The 26,281-nt window shown below is 35.5% G+C and overlaps 3 protein-coding genes across 10 annotated transcripts; all 3 read right to left on the bottom strand.

Moving 5' to 3' along the window:
* Window positions 1–41: 41 nt before the first annotated feature.
* Window positions 42–4,247, bottom strand: PGL1 (6-phosphogluconolactonase 1). Of its 2 annotated transcripts, none has more exons than XM_007045762.3 (4): window positions 3,819–4,247; window positions 2,841–3,033; window positions 2,620–2,755; window positions 42–773 (listed from the first exon to the last, which is right to left on the bottom strand). In XM_007045762.3, exons 2-4 carry the CDS (start codon window positions 3,011–3,013, stop codon window positions 282–284), a joined length of 801 nt encoding a protein of 266 aa, XP_007045824.1. In that variant the 5' UTR covers window positions 3,014–3,033; window positions 3,819–4,247; the 3' UTR covers window positions 42–281. The 2 variants fall into 2 exon arrangements, with proteins under 2 accessions (XP_007045824.1, XP_007045826.1); XM_007045764.3 differs by lacking the exon at window positions 3,819–4,247 and adding an exon at window positions 3,633–3,767.
* A 3,900-nt stretch (window positions 4,248–8,147) lies between these two features.
* LOC18610231 (uncharacterized) lies at window positions 8,148–12,448 on the bottom strand. Its single transcript, XM_018114556.2, has 6 exons — window positions 11,724–12,448; window positions 11,540–11,610; window positions 11,291–11,466; window positions 10,596–10,704; window positions 9,297–10,479; window positions 8,148–8,741 (listed from the first exon to the last, which is right to left on the bottom strand). Exons 1-5 carry the CDS (start codon window positions 12,013–12,015, stop codon window positions 10,177–10,179), a joined length of 951 nt encoding a protein of 316 aa, XP_017970045.2. The 5' UTR covers window positions 12,016–12,448; the 3' UTR covers window positions 8,148–8,741; window positions 9,297–10,176.
* A 439-nt stretch (window positions 12,449–12,887) lies between these two features.
* SIK1 (Protein kinase superfamily protein) lies at window positions 12,888–25,367 on the bottom strand. Of its 7 annotated transcripts, none has more exons than XM_088803364.1 (18): window positions 24,554–25,367; window positions 24,267–24,355; window positions 24,068–24,175; window positions 23,806–23,913; window positions 23,058–23,148; window positions 22,535–22,587; window positions 21,815–21,877; window positions 21,026–21,070; window positions 20,599–20,634; window positions 19,617–19,672; window positions 18,311–18,392; window positions 15,858–15,986; window positions 15,533–15,683; window positions 14,481–14,637; window positions 14,067–14,250; window positions 13,418–13,618; window positions 13,194–13,279; window positions 12,888–13,115 (listed from the first exon to the last, which is right to left on the bottom strand). In XM_088803364.1, exons 1-18 carry the CDS (start codon window positions 25,257–25,259, stop codon window positions 13,016–13,018), a joined length of 2,445 nt encoding a protein of 814 aa, XP_088659490.1. In that variant the 5' UTR covers window positions 25,260–25,367; the 3' UTR covers window positions 12,888–13,015. The 7 variants fall into 7 exon arrangements, with proteins under 7 accessions (XP_088659490.1, XP_017971385.2, XP_017971382.2 ...); XM_018115896.2 differs by having other exon boundaries at window positions 15,533–15,686; XM_018115893.2 differs by having other exon boundaries at window positions 13,194–13,294; window positions 15,533–15,686.
* Window positions 25,368–26,281: the final 914 nt, after the last annotated feature.

The following is a 26,281-nucleotide window of genomic DNA, read 5'->3' on the forward strand; positions in this document are numbered from 1 at the left end:
CCACATTTCACTCGTATGGCTTCCCAATGAAACGGTCTAAATGGAACCTGAACCAAGAAAAAGCTTTTGCATTAAGAACCCAACGTTTATTTACCTCTCCTTACAAAACGGATTTCACACTTCCCATCTCAAATAGAAAAGAGAGGAAGAAACCGAAATGAAGAATTTAACCCAAAGTCAAAAGAAAAAGAAGCCAGGAACTAATCGAGGATGAGGATCAACAGGTTTCAAAACCCTCCACTACATACAAAGATACACTTTGACAAGAAAAAACCTGGACCCTACTCAGAGAATTGGAAGCCGTCTAGTTTTGATGCAGCTGGCTTGTCCAGAAACCATATCAACTTCCCTTTCGACGGTTGGACTAACCGTGCAGGCAGTGATGGGCAGTCAGGTCCGATGTTATCGATTGCCGAATGCACAGCCTCTGCTTTGTTCTCACCTGTCACAACCATTGCTACATTGGACGCTGAATTGATGACAGGCAAAGTGAACGTTATCCTCTCAGGTGGTGGTTTGGGGGAATCAGTGATGAAAGTTACCCATTCGTCTGTCTCATCAAGCACTGAATGATTAGGAAATAGCGAGGCAATGTGACCATCAGGGCCCATCCCAAGAAGGATAAGGTCAAACTTCGGGCAGTCACTAATGTCAGAAACACCTACCATCCGTGTTTTCACTAACTGCCGAATAACAAACATGTATTCATCAGCAGCCTCCTCTGCTGAAACTGAATCATTGATAGAATGGACATGACTTGGAACAATTGGCACCTGGAGATTAAAGGCATAAATCATGAGAGCATATACAACTTACGCGTAAAACTTATCAAAATAAGCTGAAGCATGATTTTTCAATCAATCTATCCATTGAAGAATGTTGCCAAATTCAGAACTTGTAAAGTGGTGACACCATGACACTAAATCTGGATGCAGCCATCTAGACAATAGAAGAAAACCGCATCATTGTTGACACAAATGTTCTTATAATGATTCAATATAAATTTCTCTTCGACCACTTGCTAAAGATAAGATAAAAAGAAATATACATTGTTAATCTAACTTTTATCATAGTCAAGTTTAGTTTGATGCTAGTTAAGTCATTTTGCTGACTAGCTACTCAAAGGGATGCAAAACATGACTAACAAGCTAGCTAGGTCACTTAATGTTCCCCATAACCACAACTTGAAAAGTAATTCATCAAATTTTTGTTAAGGGTTGAGAAAAAGTTAAGAAGAAAAGGAGAGGGGACAAGGTATAGCCCAAGAAGCGGTAATAGATCAGCAAGTCCTAAAAGCTCCCAAACCTGTCTGACTTTGATCATCAAGGATCCAAACAGACAAACTCTTCATCTTTGAAAAACAAGTCTACAAGGATTACCAAAGATAAAACGACAGTTTCACTGTAAGGCCCTTAGCTTTTCAGAACCATCAGTCATCTTGGTCACTTTGATAATATCTTTTTTTGACGTGCACTTTGATAATATCCGATGTCCTAAAGATGCATGCTTCATGCTATCCTCAATGTGCCAGTGGAATGAGCAACTCAAAAAAGTTCAAAAGTTCTTAGAAGGGTAGAACCACCAGAAAAAGCTCTTCAAATCATGTGGAAATTTACACTTCCATGTTGTTACAGCAAGTTTTCAAACCCCCAACCTGCCAGTACAACCCTCTTAAGTGAGCAAAAATTATTGTTTGCATCATGTATTTGTTCTTTGTATTGTGGTGAGTCAAAGATGGCATAGTGAACAAAATGAAATTTTATATCCTGGTAAAGGAAATTCAACTTGCAGGATTGACCATATAAAACAGGAAGGTCATAATAAACCTGAGCTGAATGAAGAAGTTTCCAGAGATATTATGAAAATACTAAAACCCCAGTAGTAAGAAAGTTTTTGTAGTTTAAACCAAACATCTAGTTCAATTCAAAACATCATAGATGATACTTAACACATTCATGCTAGTAAACACTTGCCCAGAGAGGACAGAATACTCAATTTCACACCTTCTAATGTCAAAGTTGATCCTGCATCAGATGGCCAAATAATAAACAGAAAAATAATCCTAATACGTCATACTTGCTAAACATATATTTAACTTAGAATGTCGGAAGATAACCATAACATGGTGGAGGTGAATTCAAAGAGCAAACACAGGAATCACTGAAAATAAGGAATCCACTAATGAATGAGTAACCAGATGGGGGATATCATATGTAAACTAATACTACCATCATAGGGTAAGGTTTAAGCAATTAATAACTGCTAGCAAAGGCTAATATTTCAAGATCCAAAGGGTGTATCATTCTAATCAGAAAATATGAAGGCACTAATCTGTACTGTGTGTTAACTAAAGGAGGAAAATCCAGGAAAAGAATGAGATCGAACAGAGACATCCTTATCAGATACCAATATCAGAACAGAAAACATCATCTCTTATTGCAATTTCCCTTCATTTGGTTTTTGGAAAGCAGAAAGGAAACAAAATGTTGCAAATGCTCAAGATAGCATTCAATCCTTGAGCAATTTCATTTGTGGCTTTCAGCCTTTCTGAGAACAAAACAAACCCTCATAAAAGGGTAGCCAGAAAACATCAAATAAAGTATGAATCCAGATACGAACCTTTGAAAGAAGGCCATCCTTTGCAAGCTTATAATTGCTATCAGAATGGTTTTTTGCCACAACACGTTCATCCGCCCAAAATATATACCATTTAGCCCAGTCTACAGTCTTGTTATAAGGAGCTTCACAGAGTTTTCTGTTTCCACTAAAAACTTTAATGGAAGAACACCAAAATCACAAGACCAAAAATAACCAAACATTGAAAAGGAATGCATTGATACCCCATTAAGCCAATGAGAGAACCTCCGGACAATGCAATAGCAAAGACGCCCCGCTCCTTCACCGCAGCCTCTGATAACTCAGCAATATAGTCAGCCAAATCCGTCCTTAGCTCATCCAAATTTTCATGAATCCTCAATTCTCCTCTATCATTATTATCCCCAGAAAGAGCCATGCTTTTGACACTTTTACCAACTATAGTGTCAACAACAAGAGGGGGGAGGGGGGATCAGAATTAAGAATTTAACAGAGCCAGTAGAGCTAATTATAAGCAATATCTCCAGCAAACGTTCCAAGAAGAACAATGAAAAAAACACCTGAACAGTAAAAAGAAAATGTAGCAGCAGACAATAAAGCCGGTAACTTTTGCAGCTCACAGGCATCAAGTTAAATTAATAAAACATCAAAATTCTAGATCATGCAAAACAGTCAACAGAATCTATGTCTCAATAGTTTTATATATGTATGAAAAAAAAAACCCTCAACAACACAGTTCAAGATTTATTAAACAAAAATTTAAAAAAACCAGGTGATATTAGCCAAAAGCCCATCACTTCATGCATGGTGTTTAAAACTTTAAATTGAACACAACAAGGCAATCCAACAAAAGGGTACGATCATCAGAGTCCAAAGATCAAGCAAAATCAAAAGTTTAACTAATTTGATATGTCTCAAACAGATGACTTTCACAGCAAAATCAGTTATACCCAGAACATAAAAAACAAAGCTCTGATCAAAGAAAAATCTAAACTTTCATTAGCTTAAACAAATAACAAAAAGTGGGAAATGCTTACAAAGAAGAAGAAGAAGAAAGGAGATAGGTGGTGGCAGAGAAGCAAAGAAACAGACGGAGATGAAAGATGGGTAATCAACAACAAATGAAATAATTATTTATATAATAGAGACGTAAGAAAAAACAGATAAATGTAAAATAAAAATAAATAAACTCTGTTTCAGGAAAGAAGCTGAAGAGAATTTACCTTCTGGGTTTCCACGTGCAACCAATGATATTGACAAAACACACACAACAAAAAATATAAATAAACTCTGTTTCTTTTCTCTTTCTCTCTCCCTTTCTGTGAGAAATGAAAAAGTAAACGGATAATAATATCAGATATAGAAAGCAAGAAATTCTTAGTAAAATAAACAATCCCAAAACAAAAAACTTTTCTTTTTCTCTTTATCTCTATCTCTATCTCTTTGCTTATCTCTTGCTTCTTCTTTTTTCACTGTTTAAGTTCAAGAGTTTGAGAAAGAGGAAATCTCTGTTTCCTAAATACTCTGCTACAACATCTCCCCTTTTATAAATTAGCACCTGGGTTTTAGTTACTGTTGCCAAATAAAGGCTTAAATTAATTAAAAAACATTTCTTGCTAATTATTAGTGAGGTTCTGTTTGGAAAGAGAAAAAAAAAACAGGGGAGAGTTGAGAAGCAGAGTCCTATAAGACTAAACCAAACACCTGGCCAAATCAGATGCTGACAAATGTACCAATGGTACTTTTGTCTTGCAGGACTAAAAAACAATGGATTTTTTTAATTTTTATTTTTTATTCTATTTTATAAAAATCTTTAAACTTTCCTATCCCTATCTCTATGCTTTTCTTATTTCTTTTCTTTTTCTTTTTTCCTTTTTCTTTTTTTTCTTGCTCTTCTTCTCTTAACTTTGTTTTACAATTTCTTTTTGGTTGTCTCCCCAAAACCAGCTACTTTACACCTTTTCTATATGTTTCTGTATAAAATTTGTTTGTCCTGCACTTTCACCCCCCCCCGCCCCCCCAGTTTCTTTGATCCCCATATATTCCTCCACCATGACTATGGAGGAGGTGAACCATTATGAATATTGAAAGTACAATATGTAATTACAAAGTGAGTACCCCCATAATTAGTAAAAGGAAGCCTCATCTTGGGAGCCATTGATCATTTATTTTTTGTCTAATTCAATTCTATATCGAACGGTTTCGATGCTTTTGAGTACTTAATCATGTTATTATCTTGGAATTTATTTATTTTATTAATTAAATATGGTTTTATTTAATATATATGAAAACAGAACAAGCTTCAAGGTATTAGAATTTTACCATGATGAATTACTAATTGAGTTCAATGTTTGAAAGTATTTGCCCATTTCAATCTTTTTGGAGCTATTCCTTGTTGTGTACAAAGTATAAGCCAACTTTATGTCACCTTTCATAGTGTTCTGTATTGAAGATATCATGTCAGCCATCATTTTCCCTTAGTTTCTCCAACCTCCACTCCACCACCATTAAAAAAAAAAAAGAAAGAAACAAATCATTTTTAAATTAATTAATTGATGGTGAACATATCAAGAGGGAAGTTTGGGAATCTCTTGCAATCAAATATCAATATCAAGCAAAGAAAGGAGGAGGAGGAGGAGGGGTGGTTCAGAGGTGAAAAGTGCCAACAAAATAAAAACCCCACATAATGACAAATCAAAAGAGTTGGTACCCCAGTTTCAGGAATCTTAGCATTATCAAAGCCTGACATACTAAATGGAGTCTATGTATTTTATATATATATATATATATATATATATATATATATATATATATATATTCTTTTTAACTCCTTTTGGGAAGAAGCAGGAAGGCCATGAGAACCAGTATCCCTCTCTGCCTGACATCTTCCATCATCTGATTCTTAACTTTGACAAACAAAAAAAATTACAAACACCTCTCTCTTTCTCTCTCTCTCTCTGAAAAATCCCACTTTCCTTCTTCAACTAGTTCTTGAGAGCTACTTCTCACCTTTAGCACTCCCTGTCCTTTTTACCACTAGTATCGGTGGGTTGTGGGTGAGAAAGAAAAGGGTTTAAAGGTTTTGCCTTTTTTTCCCATGTCTTAATTTCCCATGGTATAAATTCAACGATTACTGTGGAGGGGGGACTGATTGTCTCATCTCTCCATCATTCCTTATCTTAAACCCATGGCATTACAGCATTCTCATCAATTTCTTTTGACCAGGTTTTTATCTTTGATTCCATTGTTGAAGTCAAAATTGAACTAGATTCCACCAGGATTTTTGCATACCTCTTAAGATGTGTGAATCTTAGCCCAGAAATCTCATGGAGTTGAGAACCTTGATAAAAACCCCAGACTGTAGCCAAGTTTGGAGTAAGATTTCAGTGCCTCCCAACTCCCCAACATTGCTCTTAAATTGGACAGATAACTGCTCAAAAATCCCCTCTCTCTCATTGCTAAATCATTGCTTCAATTTAATATTATGCAAGAAATCATCCTGCTGACAACTAATTCATGCAACTATCTCTCTCATGTGAACAATTTGTATGAATCTTTCAAAACCGGGGTTCAAGCAGGCAACCATTCTGAATAATTGTTGTTTGCTAAAGCGGTAACATTAAAATAGACTTCAAGTCTATTCTTTCACCCTATTGATTATTGGGATGGATGAAGCAGACCGACCAAGCTAATATGGTAGAAAATCCTTTTCACACACAACAACCCACTCCTTGGCTTTGCCGATGCAAATATAAAGACCAAAAATAGTCCTCCAAAAATGAAAGAGACAAATCAAAAGGTTTTAGGTAAGTTGTAGCACCTAGTCTAATATTGAAAACCAAAACTAGTTAAAACAATGCGAGCAACCCTTGACCCATTTTGGTGTAGCCATGCCTATGGGCTATGGCTGCAATTCATTTTCTTCTTTTTGGGTGTCTCTTGTCTTTGTTTTGATTGATCAGTGCTCACTCCTGCTTTTTTTTTTTTTTTTTTTGAGAATTTTTCTCTCTTGTTCATACTTTGTTTTTGAATTGTATTGATTGATGCATGTTTGTCTAAGAAAATGTAATCAAAGAGTAAAGATTATAATTGTTAAATTTCTCGTACTTATTATGATTTTTTTTAAAAATGATATTAAAGTAAAATCGATTTAAACTCGATTCATATCAAACATTTATAGAAAAAGAGGTAGAAAAAGAGCAATTGGATTAGGTAAAACAGAATATCATGTTAAACGTTTTAAAAAAGTAAATATAGTGTTTTAATTTTATACGAGACAAGTAAAGAGATGTTGAAAAAAATTTAAAACGTGAACTCTATCAAGTTAACTTTTCTCGTGACAAAGTTAATTAATTTTTAAAAAATTAAAAGAAACAAAATTCAAATAAGAGAGAATATAATTTATAGTAAAAAACAAAACGTAAAAACCAATAATAATCTCAAATTATTAATAATTCACCCAAACAATGGTAAAATTAATGCAAAAAGAATTAAAAACCTGCGGCGTTCTAACTTCAACAAATTTCTTCCCTTGTGGACCACCGACATAAATCCCATTGGCTCATGCTGTCTTTGAATCTTGATTTGCTTACTACAAATTTTAGTCATAGCCCCTACAGTTCAAAACAACGAAGCTGTGTGTATCACGGAATCATTATTTTTTTTAAAAAAAAAATTAATTTAATAAAACATGTATCATTCATATTTATATATTTTTTAAAATCATTATTTAAAAAAAAAATTGACTTGATAAAATATGCGACATTCACGATTATAAACTTTGAAAGAAACTCTTACTTACCCGAATTAAGAATGAAACATCGTATTTAATATCAATCGTAACCCGACATATTTTGTTGAAAGTTATAATTTCTTTTTATATTCTTTTTTGACAAACAAATATAAGGATTCATGATGGAGACGTGAACGTTAGAACAATTAAGCTGGAAACCAAACCCCATTGCCACAAAGGGGGAAAAAGAATTGTAAAATTCAATCAATGATATGGGAAAAGAATAATAATTAAGGGCCATTGTTGGTGTAATAGCAAAATCTTTTTATGAACAAAGATTACATCAACCCTTATCTTTATATTTAAAAAGGGATACCCAATAATTGATACGAATTCGAAAATAAAGAGATCATAAATAAATATAAAATGTTTAAAGGTAAAGATTTAATATTTGACTGTGTAGATTATTTAGATAAATATTTTTAATTTTTTAAATTATTAAAAAAAATAAAAAAAAAATTTATTTTTTGTTGTGTTTGATTAAGTTCATATATTTTTATTTTTTAAGACAAATAGATCGTTATGATTTATAATTGATTAATTATTATTAATCAAAATATTACTTATCATTTTATATTTAATTGAGGTTATGTTGACATGTAAAGTCAAAATTATTAATCTTAGTGATCTATTTAATTTAAAATAAAAATATAAAAATTTAATTAAATGTAATAAAAAATAAAAAAAATATTTAAATATTTTTAAATAATTAAAAAAAAATTAGATATCATATTTTAAAAAAATTATACAAATTATAATATTTTTCCATCTAGAAAACTAATTAATTTCATTTTTTAGTTAGAACAGATTGAGTTATATGAGTGGGGGCAATGATCTCAGCAAAGCAAAGCTAAGTTTCTTTAATGTAGTCTTATCAGATATCATCCTTGTCTAATGGTGTCTTCACCTCAACACTCCTAATACATGATTATGGGTTAGCTTTTCTGCAGTATTGTATCTGTGACTTCTGCAGTTTTCTTAATGACTGCTGCCTCCTCTTCTGTTCCATGGCCAACTTTCGTAGGCTGTCCTGATATTTGTGTCCTGTCAGTCTCAATCATAGCCCTTCATGTTTTTCTCACCTTCTAAAACTGGAACATATCATTTGTGGTTTCGATTGGTCCTTTCATTTTTATCCTTTCCTTTTCTTCTTCTTCTTCTGCAGAAGTTAGTCCTTAAATCTTTGTCATGATCATAACCTGTTGAACCCCATATGCATCCATTCCTTCTTCATCATCAACAATGTTGAATCATTAAACCAAATATCTAGAAACATGGGTTCTGCAATCTGATAAACTTGATCTTTCCATAAGGGGTTCTTTCAAGCATTGTATGAAGATTCCAATGTTATTTTCTGCAAGATGTGGACAAACTTTAATGTTTGAAGATAGCTTGATAGAAACTGATTTTGTACAGAAAGGGACCCCCTGTGCATCATAAACTTTCTAGCCACTAAGTTGGGTAACCTAATCTTGCATTTGTCAATTACTGAGAAAAGAAATGTCTTGATCAACATGATAGTATGAGCAAAAAATAAAAATATCCACTCCCCTTGCAAGTGGTCCACTTCTCTATAATTAGCCTGGCTGGTAGCTCAGGAACCTGCCTTGGATGGATGTATTCCCTTCTCAATTGACATACCCTTTTTGCTGTATTTAGATATTCAATCTTTTCATGACACGTACGTACGTATGTACGTATGTACGTAGTTGTGATATCATGACAGTTAGCGCTTGAGATATAACCTTGAAACTCAAGATTCAGATTCGAATTTTTATTCTAAAGTTACAGACATGCATGATACATCGAGACCTACATACCGGCTATGTTCACATTTGATTACGAGTAGTATATATATTTATCATTAAACCAAATACCAAATTGGAGCTAAAAATCTGAGAAGTAATACCTGGGACTAGGCCGAGGGACCACAAGCGGCTGAAGTAATTGTCACCAGAGAAATGGTCAGTCGTCGGCCTAGGCTCTAGCTTATGTTCGATCTTCCAACTTTAGGGCTTCAAAATCAAAACTTTCACAAATTGACACTAGATTAGGATCTCTTTTGATGATTTTGTAATACTCAAAAGTCAAATCCAGCATGCCAGAGGCTTCTGCAGTTCCATACAACTAAAAATAGAAGATGGAAATGGAAGAAATGAATTGTCCTACTAACAGTTTTGGTAAGAGGTAAGAAGTTGGTAGTCCATAATATTCCATGTGGTTGAGATGCAGGACATTGATCAATTGTGTTAGTTTGAATAGCAAAGAGCTGCAACCAAGAGTCTGAGTGGGAACCAACCAGTCAGCCCTAGACAGAACCATGGGTAAAAAGCTTATGAGTAGCTATGGATACAAGCTCTAAAAGAGACAAAGAGGCAAGAGTTCATGAGAGTTCTGTGAGAATGCAAGAAAAGTGACAAAGGAATGAGGAGAAAAGTTTACAATGATATACAATGAGGCTAGAACATAGAAGAATTCATGCCAATTGCTCAAATTAAACAACCAAAGATAAAGTAGGTAAGAAAGTGAAAAGCTACCTAATTGTCTAAGCCTACCAGGTACACCATGGAAACTACTTTAAGATGGATGGGGGACAAAGAAAGTGATCCAATGGAATAAAACTATTATTGCTGTTAGTAATCTGTAAAATGTATTTTAAGCTTACATAGGTTGTATGTGGAAGACACCAATAATACCGAAATTTTCACTTTTCATACAGGAAGCCTTATGAATAAAACTAAATCAAAACTCAAGCATCTTGCTTCCTAAAACTTTCCACCCGTTGCTTTTCAGTATTCAAGGTGCAGCATTATCATCCTATGCTTTCCAAAAGGCAGTTTTAATCTCCAATCCCTCTGTTTACGACTAAATGGTCTACCCTTGCTGTTGGGGTCCCTGTTCTCCTTCACATCTGCCAACTTCCATATGCAGTTCTCTTGCTCTGTTTCAATGGAATCCAGTATGAAAACTCCACTCTTTTCAGCACAATTAGACTCTCCATCTTCAATATAACAAACTCTCATAGCCATATCTTTGAACCGATCTAAATCATCTGGTACCTTTAGTATTCTTTCTGCACCAGGGGATGATACCTTCAAAACAAAAACATCTTTAGAAAAAAATACATCTATAGTATCATGGCAAACTACAGTCATAAATAGTAGAACCATATCTGAGCCTCAGCATGTAATAACTAGCCACTTATTACCTCAAGAGCCAAATCATCAGGTATTTCTCTCCGTTCTCCTGCTTCATCTAACCTTTTCTTGTATTCTTGACTATAGCTCTCCAGCTCCTCCATGCTGGGACAACCATATCTGATGAAAAGTAGATTGGTCTTTTAATATAATGAACCCTATAGATTCAAGTTCCAAGCTACATACATTGATGCTCACACGCACATCAAAAGATTATCCATCACAAAATGATTACATAAGTCCATCGAAAATTTTTTATTTATAAAGAGAAAAAAAGTAGTTGCAATTCAACCTTTTCTAAATGACTTCCATTTTTGGCTTCTTTCTTGATCAGATATCAATGAGTTGGGTCCAGCACAATAAATTATGCTACTTGCTTATTGCTTTTGCTAAACAAAAAGGAAACAAAATCATAATTACTGAAAATGAACAAAGGGACTAATATTTGAAACCAATTCTAACACATAAATTCTATGAAAAGATAACATTATGTATTTTATTTCCAAAATATATATATTTTAAATTTAATTTCTTCAAAATCATTAACTGCTTTTCTATCCAAATATTTTGTTGGCTTTTCATTTCCTGAAGCAAAAAGTGATAAAAGTAACAATCAAATGATAGCAAGGTTCTTTAACAAGAAAATTCAGTTTCTCCCACATTTGCAATATTCCCCCCAAGGAAGAATAGAAATCGTAATACTTACTCATTTGACAATTTGTCTAGTCTGACATAAATGTATCCACGAGGAGTAGCCTTGAAAGCAAAAATTATAATGTCATCACTGAAGAGCTTTAGGACATCATGGGCAATAGAGAGAGCAGATTCACCCCAAGGAACACCTTGCAGTACAACTCCACCTCCATCCCCTCCATCACCAATCTATATGAACTAAAACAACTCATTATCAAAAGCAAGGTAAAACGTATGGCTTCGAGCAAGAAGAAAAATGTACCTTGGGCTGGACGTCATCATCGTCTTCTTCCCACCCATCTGTGGTTTCCCCATCATCTTCAGTTATTTCATCTGCAGAAACCAAGAAATTTACGATAATCAGTTTTACACAGAGAACTTTGATCAAACACTCGGAGTCTAAAGCAGAAAAAAAGTACTAAAGAAACAAGGAAAAAGAGACATACAGAAAAGTGGGTCTTCTTCTTCTTCTTCTTGGTGGTTTTCGTGTTTGGTGTGGGTGGAAGCGGTGCTGCTTAACAGACGGTGAGTAAAGGAGGAAGAGAAAGAGGAAATGGGTTCTAGTCGTAGAGAAGAAGCAACAGCAAAACGAGAAGAAGAAGAAGAAAAGGAAGGGTTGAGGGCGGTGGGGAGAGGTAAAGGAGAGAGACTCGTTGCAGAGAAACGTGAAGCAGCGAATCCTAAGTGAGGCCTTCGCGAGCTTTGTAACAGAGATTGAATAATTCGACTATTGCCCATTCTTCTCTGCTGCAGTCTCGGTCTTAGCTGCTACTGTATTTGTGGGCGCTTAAAAGAAATGGTGTCTCACCCTCTTTACAGACTTTGCTTTCTTGTTCCTGGAACCATGGCATTGGTATATATGGGATACAACAATCTGGGTCGGTCTAAATACATGTTAAACTCAAAATACAAAGCACTTTTCTCAGTCTAGCTGTAGCTTTGTTAAGTGTTCGGAATCAAATAAGAAATGCAGATGATATTGGTCGATAGAACTAGACACCAGAGACGTCATAGCACAATCAAAGTATTATTCTAACCCAACTCTGAACCTCAAGCGTCTCTCGACAATATGATCTAATCAAAACCGGACTTTTATGATCACTGCTATGATCGGCAGTAACACCGTGGAAACAAGCCTTTGGAAACAATGGAAACCCACTTCTCTAAAATCAAATGTGTGTGTGTGTGTGTATATATATATATATATATATATTAGTAGTAATACCTTTGTGTGCGTGTATATATATATATTTTAGTAGTAATACCTTAAAATTATGGAAAAGGGCATATGCTCCGATTACTTCCAGGCCATGGCCGAACTGGGGAATACAGAATCCCTGTACGTAAACTAGTAATCTGCTAAGCGATTTACCGTGTTCTTTGGTTGCTGCATTGGATGCTTTCCACTCCCCAGCTCATGCTGAAATGTTTCATTTTTTATTTTTAACCATGCGACAGTGGCTTATCATTTTCATTTTGGTCAAAGAAGAGCTTGATCTTTGTAGGGAGTGGGAAACACTTCATCGCTTGCCTGACATAATTTGAGGGAGGGAAAGAAGATAAAACACCGTTTATTTCTTATCACAGATGATTAATTTAAAAGCAATATATGATAGAAGAAAATTGATTGCTTTTCATTTTTGCCACCATGTGACCTGTACAACATAGCCCTACGAAATCTTAAAGCAAAGGAGAATAACATAGAACCACAACAACAAAAATGTAGGCATACAACTATCTACAACCGGAGAATGGTTCTTAGTGTGTCACATAGGTTTTGAATGGTCTGCTGCTCCTGCGTTGCCTTTAACTCTTGAAGCGGCATCTCATCATAGCACCTGCAACAGATAGAAGGGAAATGCGGTAAAACAAAAAACAAGGAGTGGCAGATAATTGGTAAAGTTACCGATACTTACATTTTGTGGTAAGCTAGGGCATGTGCCAGATTCATTAGTGTAGAACTTGAGGTGAGTCTTTGGTAAACACTTGGAGGAAGTGGCATCTGTAGCATGTTAAACTGGCAAATAATTCATAAACCTCAGAGAGAGAGAGACAAGGAAGAAAATAAAAAAATAAGGGTGGGAGGGGGAGCATGAGAGAGAAAAAGAGATCTGGATGGAGGAGGAGGATGGGAATTGACCTCATTTTGTGCTCTTCGACCTTTCTTCAATTGTCCATCACCAGCAAAAAGTTCCTGCACTGCTTCCACTGCCACGGTTCCGCTACTATCCTGGTGCATGCCTCCAAGGACATTGTCTGACAAAAGGGCAATTGGGGATATATCCGTGGCCCTCAAGAATGGAATGGGTACCGTATTACCAGCTGCATATATTGAAGACAGCTGCAAAAACAAGTATCAATCAGGCATCTCAGCTGCATTCACAGCAAAAGTAGGAATAAGATCGGAGCACATAAACCATTTGTAGTGATGGGTAACAGACTGTAACCAAACAGAAAGCAAGCAATTACTTGATAGTTAACAATTGGAGGAACAAGGAAAGAGGAAAAGGGCGAAAGGGGGGAGAACCTTGTGAAACAAAAGGGACTAATTAATTGTAAATGTCAAGACAAACCACCCTAAGTTCCTCATGCTTAAATTCAACCTCATTAAACTTTGAATAAAACAGCAGAACAAATTCCAAATCAAGATTACTAATTTCAGCAAACAAAGATTCACTCCAACTCCAAGTAGACCACCAGTGAAGTTTGGACCTTGTTTTCTCATAGTGAAATTAAGACTACCACACATCTATTATTGGTGCAGATATAGATTACAAAATGAAAATAACCTTATCTTGCAAAGCAAAAGCTTTTTTGCTGACAGTTTCATTCTTTAATGTGCTACCACTGATTTCACTGCCACCTTCTGCTTGTGCCTGCAGAACACTGTCTGACCTCAGTTTCTGTTCAGGAGGGACAGATATTGAAGCCATTGTAGTATTGTTTGCTGAACCACCCCTTCTGTTATCCACCCTATAAAACCGGCCCAAAGAATTGAATACTTGAGTTGGCAACTAGATTAAAGACTTCACTTCAGTGATTCACAAACTCTCACAAGACATGGAGCATAGTATGTAACAATTAATAACTATAATGATTATCAAGTAAAAATTTTTTTAAAGAAGTTCACATTAACCAAGAATTCACACATAGAATCATGAACTACAACTTTTGAACTAGGAAAACAATAGGGAGGAAGGTACCATGATTCAGCTAACTGGCGCCCTGTGCCATTAATCAGAGTGCTTTCAACATGTTCAAGAGCAGTTGAAGCTGCTTTACCACTTTGAAGTTGACTTTGAGCAAATGACTTCTGCACCTCATCCCCACCATGAACTATTACAGTGCCAAACTCACCTGCTACACATAAAATCAGAAAAAGAGAAAACAAGCTGAGAAACAAGTTTTTTTCCAAAAACTAATGTAGAAAAAGTTGACAACTATACATGAGTAGAATTGTCTTAGTTGTGGTCCGCTGCATTTGAGAAGACAATCAGCAAAGCAAACCTCAGAACTTTCTACTGCCTCCTAGAACTTCTCTCTCTCTCTCTCTCTCTCTCCCCCTCTTTTGGGTAAATGTACCTGATTATTATCCTAAAATGTTTGATACCACCAGAATGACCAGATCATATCTAACCATACTCAATGCGGTAAACAAAGCTTTCACATTCTTTTCACCCCTGTAAACAAAACATAGAATTAATATTGTGGTAGGTCTACCTATCACTTCCAGATCAGGTCCATAACAAACATCCCAAGTAGTCACCTATGGAAGCATTCTTCTTAGTACAAGAACAGCCAACAAAGAGTAACTAAGGTGGTAATATTGTCCATACCTACCGCGCCCCCCCCCCCCCTCTTTTACCATATAAGATTTATGAATAGGAGCAATCCATTGGAAAAATGAGTATACTTCTATTTGACTTTGTAACTTCACCAGTACATGGCTATCTAGCAATTATCCACATGAATGCAAGCTAAGGCACCAATTCCAAGCCCCATTAAAATGGTACACCAGTATTATGGCTCAGCTATTCGTCCATATAAGACTTGTCTTCAAATATCTGAAAATTTTTTTCAAAACTACAAAAGCAAATTCCATGAGTTTAATTAAAGATCTCCCCAGCAAACCTCTCCCGTCCCTCCATTTCCCCTTTCCCTAAAGGTACATTGCACAAGAATTGACTAGTGCTCTACTCCACCACAGAAATCCAACTAGATTATTTGATATAACATACAAGAAAGAACTACATACCTTCTCCTGTCACTTTCACACCATCTAATATGTGATGCTTCTTCAAAGTGCCAGTTGCAGGAGCCTCATTCGCAACTTCAAGACCCATATTCTGAGGCCTTGACGGAACAGTATCTCCATAATCCTCATTCAACTTTGAACCTTCCGGTGGCTGCTACAGATTGAGAGCAGTTGGAACCAGTTGAGATAGATATACATGCAAACCATAGACACTAGTTAGTGTGTCCACATATGTGAGAATGTGTGCATGCCCCCAATTACTTGGTAACAATTGGAGAGAGAGCGAAAGAGAGATTGAGTAAGTGCAAACAAAACAAATTCATACATTAACTCTTGAAATGGTAGGAGCCAGAGTTTGTGCTTCTTGAACCATTGCAGCCCTTATTTGCTTTGCCTTCTCAATCTTTGGAAACATTACAGAAGCTCCACATTTGCATTTCTCAATGAATTTGTGCTAAGTTTCAAACACAGATGATGATTTCAAAGTCAGAAGTAAAAATAAACAAAAACAAAAAAAGAGCCAACAAAAAGGCAAGCAAGGTGGAGAAGAAAGAAGTGAATAAGTATGTGAAAAAATCGTCCTTTTTTCCCTTTATCTATTAAAAAATGCTTCATTTTAACTCTATGCACTTCATTACATGTGGTGACCAGTACCTAAATTCAGGACAGTCATTTTAATCCCACAATAATCAAAAACAGAGAACTCTTTCATTATAATACAAATATCTCAATAAACCATATCTAACATTAATCATCATTCCTATAGCACAGGCAAACCTATAGGATCACCAGACTTCACATGAATAGATCAATCAATGATGACAATAATGCTAGATTCCATTTTTCCAAGTCATTAATGAAGGAGAATGTTTATAAGGGCCTAAACAAGCTTATAGTCAAAACTGGAGAACTATCCTTCCAACAATAAAACTTTCAGCATGATTAAAAATCAAAGCCACACTATTATACAATAAGGAATAAACACAAATATATTCGCAAGGGAAAAAAACAAAAACCTGAGCTCTAACACCATATTTAAGCATCCAAGTCTAATTGAATTAGTAGTAGCATGTAAGGGGGCCCAAGAAAACAGATGTAGACTTGTATATGGCTAATTCGTAAAGAGCAAAGTAGTAAAGCATAAGATGGTCACTAATATGCAGGATGCATTGACAGATGGAGCTGGCACACCCTAGGTCTTCTTATTCTAGTCTTATGCTACAGGCTTGCAACTCAAGTATTCTCCTGCCATGTTAAATACTACAATTTTAGTCACACTTAAGGCTTCAGGATGAGGTCTGTCACTGCTGCTTGCAACTCCAAAGAAATAGATTCAAGAACTTCTTGAGCTTCATTCACTTCAAGGGTAGGCAAATAATCATACTTGCTCCACAATAATTCTGTCTAACTCCTCAAAATGACAAAAACCTCGTACTCCTTTATAATGCCTTAGTGAGCAACATGAATGCATCTATGCTCCATATTCACCTTTTAACACTCTAAGGAAGCATATGTAACTACTTTGCTAGGTATCAAATAATAAAAAAGTATAAGAGATCAGCCACAACTAAGAGTGCAGAATACAAGACTATATGTTTAGCCTTCTTATGAGAAAGAGGTTATTCAAATCAACTTAAACTAAATTAATAAAACCAATAGTAGAGAATATATAATATTCATTTTAAGTCATACATTTCTCAAACGAACCAAATAAAACTTCATAGTGCAAATTAATCTCCAGGCAAACAGAATAGAGAATATATAAACTAATAACAATAATAATAATAAACTACCTCTCTCTGTACTCTCATCACCACCACTGGATTTACACCACCCCCCCCCCCCCCAACATATCCATTTCTCCCTACTTAAAGCCCACTCAAGTAATAGAGGCCCAATCAACACCAATGTCCCCTAAATAAACCCTAAGCATCCAGAACATATTGGTTCTGAGCATTCATCTCCAACAACCTGTCACATACCTTTGAATTCCACAGAAACATTTCAATCTCCTCTACTTCATTAAATTATCACTAAGCAGTTCTCTGCTCTTCAATTTCTCTAAATCCCAATTTCTCCCCAAGAAATTATCTTCACTTTGACATAATATCTTTGCCCTCAAACTAACCCCAAATACCTGACCATGCAGTCTACCACCAAAATGCAAGAAGCTGCCCTCACGAGATCAGTGATTCCAACCCCTTATTTTGGTTGTCCATTCCTTCAATATTTTCCAGGGATTTTAAAATTTCTCAGAAGGGGAGCTTTCAAAAATCTTGAATTGAGTGGTAATTAGTTATTTCTTACGGTGGCAGTTATTTGGGAGGGAAGCATGTGGAAGAATTTGCACAGCTCCTGAAGAATGAATTACCCATCCAACTATAGATTTCTTTGTCCATTATTCAAGCCACTCCATTCCATCCATGCCCCAATTCTTCAAAATTTTAGAACTAGTACCAGTTTTCATCCATTTAAAAGATTGAAAACTTACTATGTCCCTGCTCCATTTGTCAATATCCCACAGCTATTTGGTTTGGGATTTTCTGTGGCCAAATAATCAGGTTGCCCCTCTCCACCTAATGTCAATTGGGTTTAATTTCGATGTTTTAACACTTACTAGCACAGAGACAATTTGAAAGTAATAAAACAGATTTTAAAAATATTTAATGTAAACACACTTTCCACATTACAGTATATGTAACAAATGTATAGGAAACAGTGTGATGAAAATTCTATGAATGTGCAATTCCTGTAATACAGACAAATTTATTACCATACCTTCAGCATCTCAGATGCAGTAGGGCGTAGACGTGGATCCTTTGTAAGGCTCTTAGCAACAAAATCATGAAAGACAAGAGACCTGCATGTTAAAATAACCTAAGTGAATACAGAGATCTATTAATTATCTATTTAATTTCAGAAGCATTAAACTCATATTTGAAAGCCACTTGTAATTTAAAACCACACTTTTAAATGTGGAAAAACTAAGTGTAATATATCTTATTCTAGTGTGTAGAACTACTGGAGAAGGTTATACAAATTAAATATTTTACAAAAATGGTGAGCAGATGAGGTATGACAAGTAAAGAGAAAGCACAAGTCCTCTTGATTCTTCTTTGACAAAGATTTCTGTACAGCTAATTCGATGAATGAATCACAATTGCTGACCGTACACATATCTAGAACCCAACAACCAATCCAGTCTCCTCTTTAAGTTACCTTCTTTCAAAAAATCAATTATGTAAACATAAACTCACAAAAGTAACCGAACAATAAAAAAAATCAAAATTTTAATGTAAGATATCATGAAATCACAATGGAAGTTGAAAGGCCGCATCTGTTCAAGAACTTTCAAAGAGGGAAGAATAAGAAGACTGTTGCTCTCCCTCTTAACATCAGCTCTCATTGCTTTGAATGGCAAAGCATACAAAACCCACGTTTATGTGATGCTAAAACTTTGACTTTTAGATGCAAACAGAAAGGCATTGGAAAGGCTTCTTGAATATTGACATAAAACCTTTGAAAACTGTAAACATGTGATGTGAACTGATGATAAAAGACCCAAAAGGTCACTACTGATGGACAAAGAAAAAATCACTAATTGGATAGCATATAATAACATTGATACCTATCACAATAGAAGGATTTCATGAAGTTGAAAGATAAAATGATATACAAAGGTTAAGAAAGTCACTATGTGCACAGATAAGAATTTTGGAAAGTGAACGTGAACAACAAAACAGTAGAAGGATTGAACTAATGGAGTCGTTTGAAGTTGCCAAAGACAATTCAGGTTAAGCTGTTATGTGCTATTAGACAGATGACAAATGGAGAAAGTAAAACAGAGGGGATAAATCGTGATGAGGCAATTGAAAACAGCGCTATGCCACGTGGATCAACATAATATTTATTGCCTGATTTAAGTATGAAGGCCAGAAATTTATCTAGATAATTCTGTACAACACAAATAAGAACCTTTTTAATCTGGTCATCAGTTTCACAGTTTTTGAGCCAACTTGTAAGCTACCCATTTTTAAGTTGCTATAACAACTACTACTGATAAAAAGGAACTAGAAAGACAAACCATTTTTCTTTGTCCTCAAGCATCGGGGCTGGCTCAATCGATATCATAAACAATACCTATTGCAGACAACAGGTATGTTATCCTTCCAAGACTGATTGAGAATGATGGGGAAAAAACCATCATAAAAACAACATTAATAAGAAAGGTTTGAGGATCCAGAAATATCGAACATGATATTTTATATATGCCACAACAGTCCATAACAGAAGTACTGTCAATTAGGGTATATGCATTTTCCTGTAAGCTACCAAACACTCATTTTCAGCTGCAAAATTTACCACAACAAACAGAGCCCGAGTTATCACACTTTATCCTGCACCCACATGCCTATAACTGGAAGTAAGAGGTCCTCAGAGAACCAACAGAGGTCCATTTGAATCAATTTATAACAATAACTGGGTGCCACAGTGAAATCCATGCTCACATTCTATGACTGTCAAAAACCAACTGTTTCAAGAGATTTAAATCAAGTAGAGTATAAATATAACCCCAAAATGCTCAATAATTTACTCAAGGGACTAAAGCAAAATAAAGAATCTATCGTCAATTTACTGACTTGAAAAAAGTAGTGGTAGTATGTAACAAATAGGTAGCCACCACACAGATATATTAAAAACAATCCTCTGAGGTTCAATTTTACAAGGTAACTATAGAACAAAAGCCAGAGTGCAGAACAACAATGGCCAAAGAATTGCATATTTATCAAAGGCATTGGATCTATACAATATAGCCATATACCATACTGAAGGCTACTCTTTTGACCCTGAATAAGGCTGAGTTGCCTTATATGTACCATTTCAGAGGATCCATTCCCAGGGGCACTAATTTTGAAGCCATCCTATCCTATACTACTAATCATGAGTTAATGTCTTTATCAAGGAGATGTAATTCACATCGAGAGTAGTTGTGGCAGGATGCGCATATGGTCATGCTGAAAACAACAAAAATATCAAAGTTTAAATACTTCATATCATGCACTTACTCTCATTGGATGCACTGCTGATCTTGGAGGAAGTCCCTGAAAAGAAAATCAAATATGTAAAGAAGATGTCAAGGGTGCTTATCGCTGAGTTTCATTCACCTTCAATATTTCTTTCTCAAAAGTCATTCAATAGAGACAAGCCTCAAATTTTACAAATAGAAGATACAACAACTATAAATTGGGAGTTTCCCTTATTTTGTCCTCAATGGGTGTGAGCCCCACCTTTTCAGTCCTAAGAATAGGAGCTAATAATAAAAACACTTTATCAAAAATTACTTGGATGACCAATAGGTTCAATTTAAGTTACAAGTAACGAACCCAACAAGGCCAAATTTCTTCTTTTAGAATTGCAAAGAGAACCAATAAGATGCCCATTTCCAGCTTGTGCTGGGAGCTGCAGAGCCAGTAACAGAATAAATAGAAATACCTCTGCCATTTCAACTGCAGATACACCAAGTGCCCACACATCCACCTGGAAGTAAATATTTAGAAAGTAAAAGGAAGTTAGACAACAAACAACTTTACCATTTCACATCAAATCCTTTCTATAAGAATCCAATCAACGTTCTACACTAACATTTTCATTAATAATCTAAACAATATTTACTAGCAAGAAAAACTTTGTTTAAATATTCTGACAACACCCAGCCTTCTACAGGTTTTCATGAAATTTGGGTTTTTACTTACTATTTCTCTTGCTTTTTAAATTTTACAAATTTGTTTTACTTACTTCGTGCAATTCCAAACTTCCAAACTTTTAGTCATTCTTATGCATCTATATAAGTGAAATACCCCTAACAAACAAAACAGTGCAAGAAGGCATGACATGATCTTCCCAAAAAGCCCCCTCCTCCAAGTACCAAGATATCACTTTAGTGTCATCCTTCAGGATTAGACTACGGCACTAAATAGCAAAGTAATATATGCTTTTTGTTTTCACAAGACAACAAAAATAAAAAAGTATTATTATTACTACTGAGGCCTGCTTTCACACAAAGTATTATTATTGCTTCACCAAAAATTATAGTTTATGGAAAAGTTCATGCAACTGCCAATCAACACATCTGGCAATGGATCAAAGAACGTCAATGTCAACATGCAAATTATCCATTCCCCAGATCTATCACTAAAAAGAAATAGAAAAAGGAAATACGACAAGTGTTAAAGAGAAAAATTAAAAGAAGATCAAATCCATGCAAATTAAGGAATATGATACCTTTCCATCATAGCGGCTTTCCTGAATAACTTCTGGAGCCATCCAATGTGGAGTGCCAATAAACTGAAAATAAAAAAAGAATAATATCATGAAAACACTTCCACTAATTGAGAACAAACAAATTATCAAATTAAATATATGATATCTGTGATGCAAGCCAAGATATACATCAATGTCAACTAATATGGAGGTAAACCTTTCAATATATATATATATATATATATATATATACACACAAGAAGGAGGTGAAAGATAAATAATTACTACAGCAGAGCAAAAAAAAACCCACTAAATGAGCTTCAGCACTCATCTACTGGATAGATATCCCCGCTTCCAGAAAAGTACCACTCACCATAAGAGTCTTTAATAACAGAAATTCAGGGAGTTTTTGGTATGCTCATTATGTATAATCTCTTGCACTTGAAACACTGGCTGATGAGTAAACTAGAAGCAGGCTTGCCTTGATTGGTATATTTAACATGATATCTAAAGAGCTGATCTTGTAAACAATTTATTCACCTCAGCACCTTGACATTTGTAAGAAACTGTAGGATGATATTGATTTCAGTTAAGTCATTCAGAAAATTCTTCAGGAGGTTTTCTAGCCTTGATAAACCCATTAACCAAGATAAATCCCAGAACCTTCATCAAAATATCTATCTTATGCTCAAATGAAGTGAACAGTTGGACACATTGCAAAGTAGTTACAATACTACATACCGTATTGCGCTTTGACATGGTCCTTGTAAGCTGTGCTGCTACCCCAAAATCACCTGTTCAATCATCATCATCAAAATAACACCAGATTCACAGATCAGCAAGTTGTCAAGAAGGACAAACAAAAAAAGTAATACGTTATTAAGCCCAGATCACATAAGTCCTTTCCCCTTCAATTTATCTCAAACATTCTTGACTATCTTCAAGGTATCTCTATGTCACTACCTAAGTCTGCTTAGGATGCACCAAATGAGAAACACTCTTGTTTCTACTGCATTGCCTTGTATATGAAGGAAGGGACTGACATGAAAATTGTGTTTCTAGGATACTTTCTTTGGTAAACACTATGGATCCAAGTGGACAAGATAGAAACTTCATTATGATGGAAATAACTGTCAAGTGCAACAAACTAGCTACCAACCCTACCAAATGGCAACAATATTAAGATGGATGCACCAATTTCAAGAATATTAACTTCCTAGTACAACTGATTTCGATTAGATAAATGAATAAAAAGGGTACTCACCCAACTTGACCTCTCCTTGTTCAGTTAACAAGATATTACCACCCTTAATATCTCTATGCACTTTGAAAATTGAGTGCAAATACTCAAGGCCCTGCTTGAGAAGAAATTGAAAGAAACAAATTGTTAATTAGAAAGTGGAAAAATATTAGACAATGCATAAACATCCCTATGAGATAGTTTGCTAGGCTTCAGTTATTAATTTTTGGGGCCCAGCCCTAAGAAGCACATCTGACAAGAAATAAGAATACAGCCATCCACATGCGAACACGAATTGGTCTAGCATGCAAATGCTATTGATAACATATGACCATTGAACATCAAGTATGACAGACAAATTGACATAGAAAAAATGAAACTATGTAAATTAGGCTTCAGTGCATTAAGTTCCATGAGTCCAAAATTTTCGGTTAATTCAATTACCGACCAAATTAACCAATCTAATTTGGTTAATAAATTAATTGGTCGATACTTGATTTTCAGTAGATTCAATTAATTTTTGAACCAAATTTGGTTAATTTGGTTATAAGAATTTCTTAACTGAAATGACAGTTTGCTCACCATAATTGGTGGCAATTTCTTATGAAGTGAATTTAAATAAGAAGAAGATATCTATCTTGACATAATGTCTGAAACGAAGAATGTCACTTAGGTTATCTACATGCTCTAAAAGAAATCTCTACAATCATATGATACTAAGGTTCCCTATAACCGGTATTATTTATTTCCAACCGAATAGGCTCAATAATACCTTTAAAGCTTCCCGGCAGATATATGCTATCTGATACTCCTCTAAAGGCTCCTCCGTAACATTCATCAAATCAGCAACACTTCCACCACCACAGTATTCCATTACTATCTGCCCAAACATGAAAATAAGTTATCCCAAAACCAATTAACAGGAAGAAGTAAATGCCCCAACCAGAACAACAATTACAAACCAATGCAACATAGAAACTGAAATTAGCTCAAACTATCCTGAAACAAAATTTGATGGAGAAAAATGCACCAACCCAAAGATATTCTTCCCCTTGGTAGCTCCCAAGGTACCGGACAACATTTGGATGACTACATTGCTGCAACATCTCAATTTCACCACGAATTTCTTCATACCCTTCTTCCTACAAAAAACAAATTTAAGAGCTCATTCCCAATGATTTATCAGCCAGCCTCTTCGACCATATTAAACACAAACAAGAAATTCATTCGCACCCCTTCACTTAGAGAAATAACTTTGATAGCAACAAGCTCTGAAGTTCTTATATCTCTAGCCTTATAAACAGCCCCGTAAGATCCTTTACCTGCCACCCAAAACCCGATATTAGTTAACATTTTTCCTTTCATTTCAATTCAACTAAAATCAGCTGAATCCCCACTCATTAAAAAAAAACACACAGACAAACAGCTCACTAAGCATTTAAAAATGAAAAAAAAAATAGTACGAGTACGAGGATAATTATCATTCGATAAGCTTCAAATAAGCATAAATAAAAACTCACCGAGCTCATTGAGCAACTCATATTTAGTGGAAGGATCCTCTCTAGTAAGGCTATCGGGAATCGAACTCGACGAAACCTTACTATTTTGCGAGAACCGATTCTCTTCCCCTTGCAAAGACGCAGACGAAGTAGATCTCTTTTGTTTTCCAAACCCTAGCTCTCCCATACTAGCCACCGCTCTGCTCACCACAGTCCCGCTCCCTTCCCTATCGCTCCTTACCGTCGATCTCACCACAAAAGTCCCAAACCCTTCCCCATCGCCATCCACATCCTCCTCATCATCATCGTCCATTTCCTCTCTCCTTGCCATCATCGGACTCACCGCCGCCTCCGGAGGCTTAAACGAAGAAGACGTTTGACCGCGAGTGTTACGACGGCGATCGGTTTTCACGATCATGGTTCCGAAACCTCCTGCGTCTTCATCGTCGTCGACGTCAAAGTCGGTCGGACCGCCGCCTCCGCCTCCGAAGTCCTTCGGGAGACGTTTGAGGAGAGGAGGCAGGGAGGAGTCGTCTTCGTCTTCTTCATCTCCGTCCTTGTAAAGCATCGTGGCGTAAGGGTCCTGTTCACGAGGCGGGCGCGGTTTACGCTTCGATCTGGTGGAGTCGGAATCGGACTCGGATTCGGATCCGGAGTGTATGACGACGGTTGAGTAGAGCTCGGATTTGACCGCGGCTTTTCGGTTACGACGGGGCGGGTAATCCATTTCTTTCCTTTTCCCCCGCTCGGCCAGTGTGAGCGCGTGAAAGTCAGAGAGCTCAGATCAGTGAAGGCAGAATCGCAGATGACCGTAGCCTTGCGCTGGAATTAAAAAATAAATAAAAATAATTGTAGTATTTTCCTAAGTTGGACATATGATGGCCCCACCACTTGCCATGTACTGGACTTTATATTTGGGCTTTTCTAGGTTAAAGCCCATTTTTTCAACTTGTTCAGAGTATAGCCCACTACATTGATTGGGCCTGTCATCACATCAGCCCATTAAATTCACCCAAAAAAATAAATAACTAAAAATATTTTTCTTATTAAATTAGACATAAATATATTAAAAAATTAAAAATAATTTAATTTCAATTTAAAAAATAGTACTATTTTTTTAGAGAGAAAAAAGTAAGGCATGTAAAAGAGCAAGATTATTTAGGAAAGAAAAACTTTTTAAAAGAAATGAAGTTTAAATTGAAAAAACACCAAATTAGTTATAATTTTTAATGTACTTAATTAATTTAACACCAATTCGAACAATTTTCTTAACATAGATTCTACTAATTCTAGGATTATTTGTCTGACTAATACCATGTTCACATGCACACTCGTACTCTATGTACATGTACGTATATATAAATGTGTATATGTATATAAAATGAAAATGATAACTTTACCTCATAACAGATGGACCAAGTTTAGAATTCGAATAAATGCTCATGTGAATTCGAGATATTATGTCTTAACGAGAGAGATTTGAACACTTTATCCACTTTAACAAATTTTTAACAAAAAAATCCATCTAAACCCTTGAAACATTGGTGACTCCCCATGGGATAATTAAATAACCATTAAAATACAATTCGAAATAAAAAAAAAATTTTGATCTTATCTTTTAAACAAAAGAGACATATACTTATTATTAAGTTGGGAAATTTCAAGCTACACAGTAATTATTGTCGCCAAAGAAAGGATCTTTGAGAAATATATGCTTCCAATTCTAAGTGATTCAAGAAGAAAGGGGTC

This window comes from Theobroma cacao, chromosome 2, assembly GCF_053813885.1.
Source record: "Theobroma cacao isolate CCN51 chromosome 2, ASM5381388v1, whole genome shotgun sequence".
NCBI classification, from domain to species: domain Eukaryota; kingdom Viridiplantae; phylum Streptophyta; class Magnoliopsida; order Malvales; family Malvaceae; genus Theobroma; species Theobroma cacao.

Coding starts and splice junctions, on each gene's coding strand:
- PGL1 (XM_007045762.3), bottom strand. CDS start 3,013: ATGGCTCTTTCTGGGGATAATAATGATAGAGGAGAATTGAGGATTCAT. Junction 2,756..2,840: donor TCTCTCATTGGCTTAATGGG/GTATCAATGCAT, acceptor TAGTGGAAACAG/AAAACTCTGTGAAGCTCCTT. Junction 774..2,619: donor AGGATGGCCTTCTTTCAAAG/GTTCGTATCTGG, acceptor TTTAATCTCCAG/GTGCCAATTGTTCCAAGTCA.
- LOC18610231 (XM_018114556.2), bottom strand. CDS start 12,015: ATGGGCAATAGTCGAATTATTCAATCTCTGTTACAAAGCTCGCGAAGG. Junction 11,467..11,539: donor ATGATGACGTCCAGCCCAAG/GTACATTTTTCT, acceptor TAGTTCATATAG/ATTGGTGATGGAGGGGATGG. Junction 10,480..10,595: donor CTGATGATTTGGCTCTTGAG/GTAATAAGTGGC, acceptor TTTGTTTTGAAG/GTATCATCCCCTGGTGCAGA.
- SIK1 (XM_018115893.2), bottom strand. CDS start 25,259: ATGGATTACCCGCCCCGTCGTAACCGAAAAGCCGCGGTCAAATCCGAG. Junction 23,149..23,805: donor TCTGCCGGGAAGCTTTAAAG/GTATTATTGAGC, acceptor CTTCTCAAGCAG/GGCCTTGAGTATTTGCACTC. Junction 21,071..21,814: donor AAAGCCGCTATGATGGAAAG/GTATCATATTCC, acceptor ATTTACTTCCAG/GTGGATGTGTGGGCACTTGG.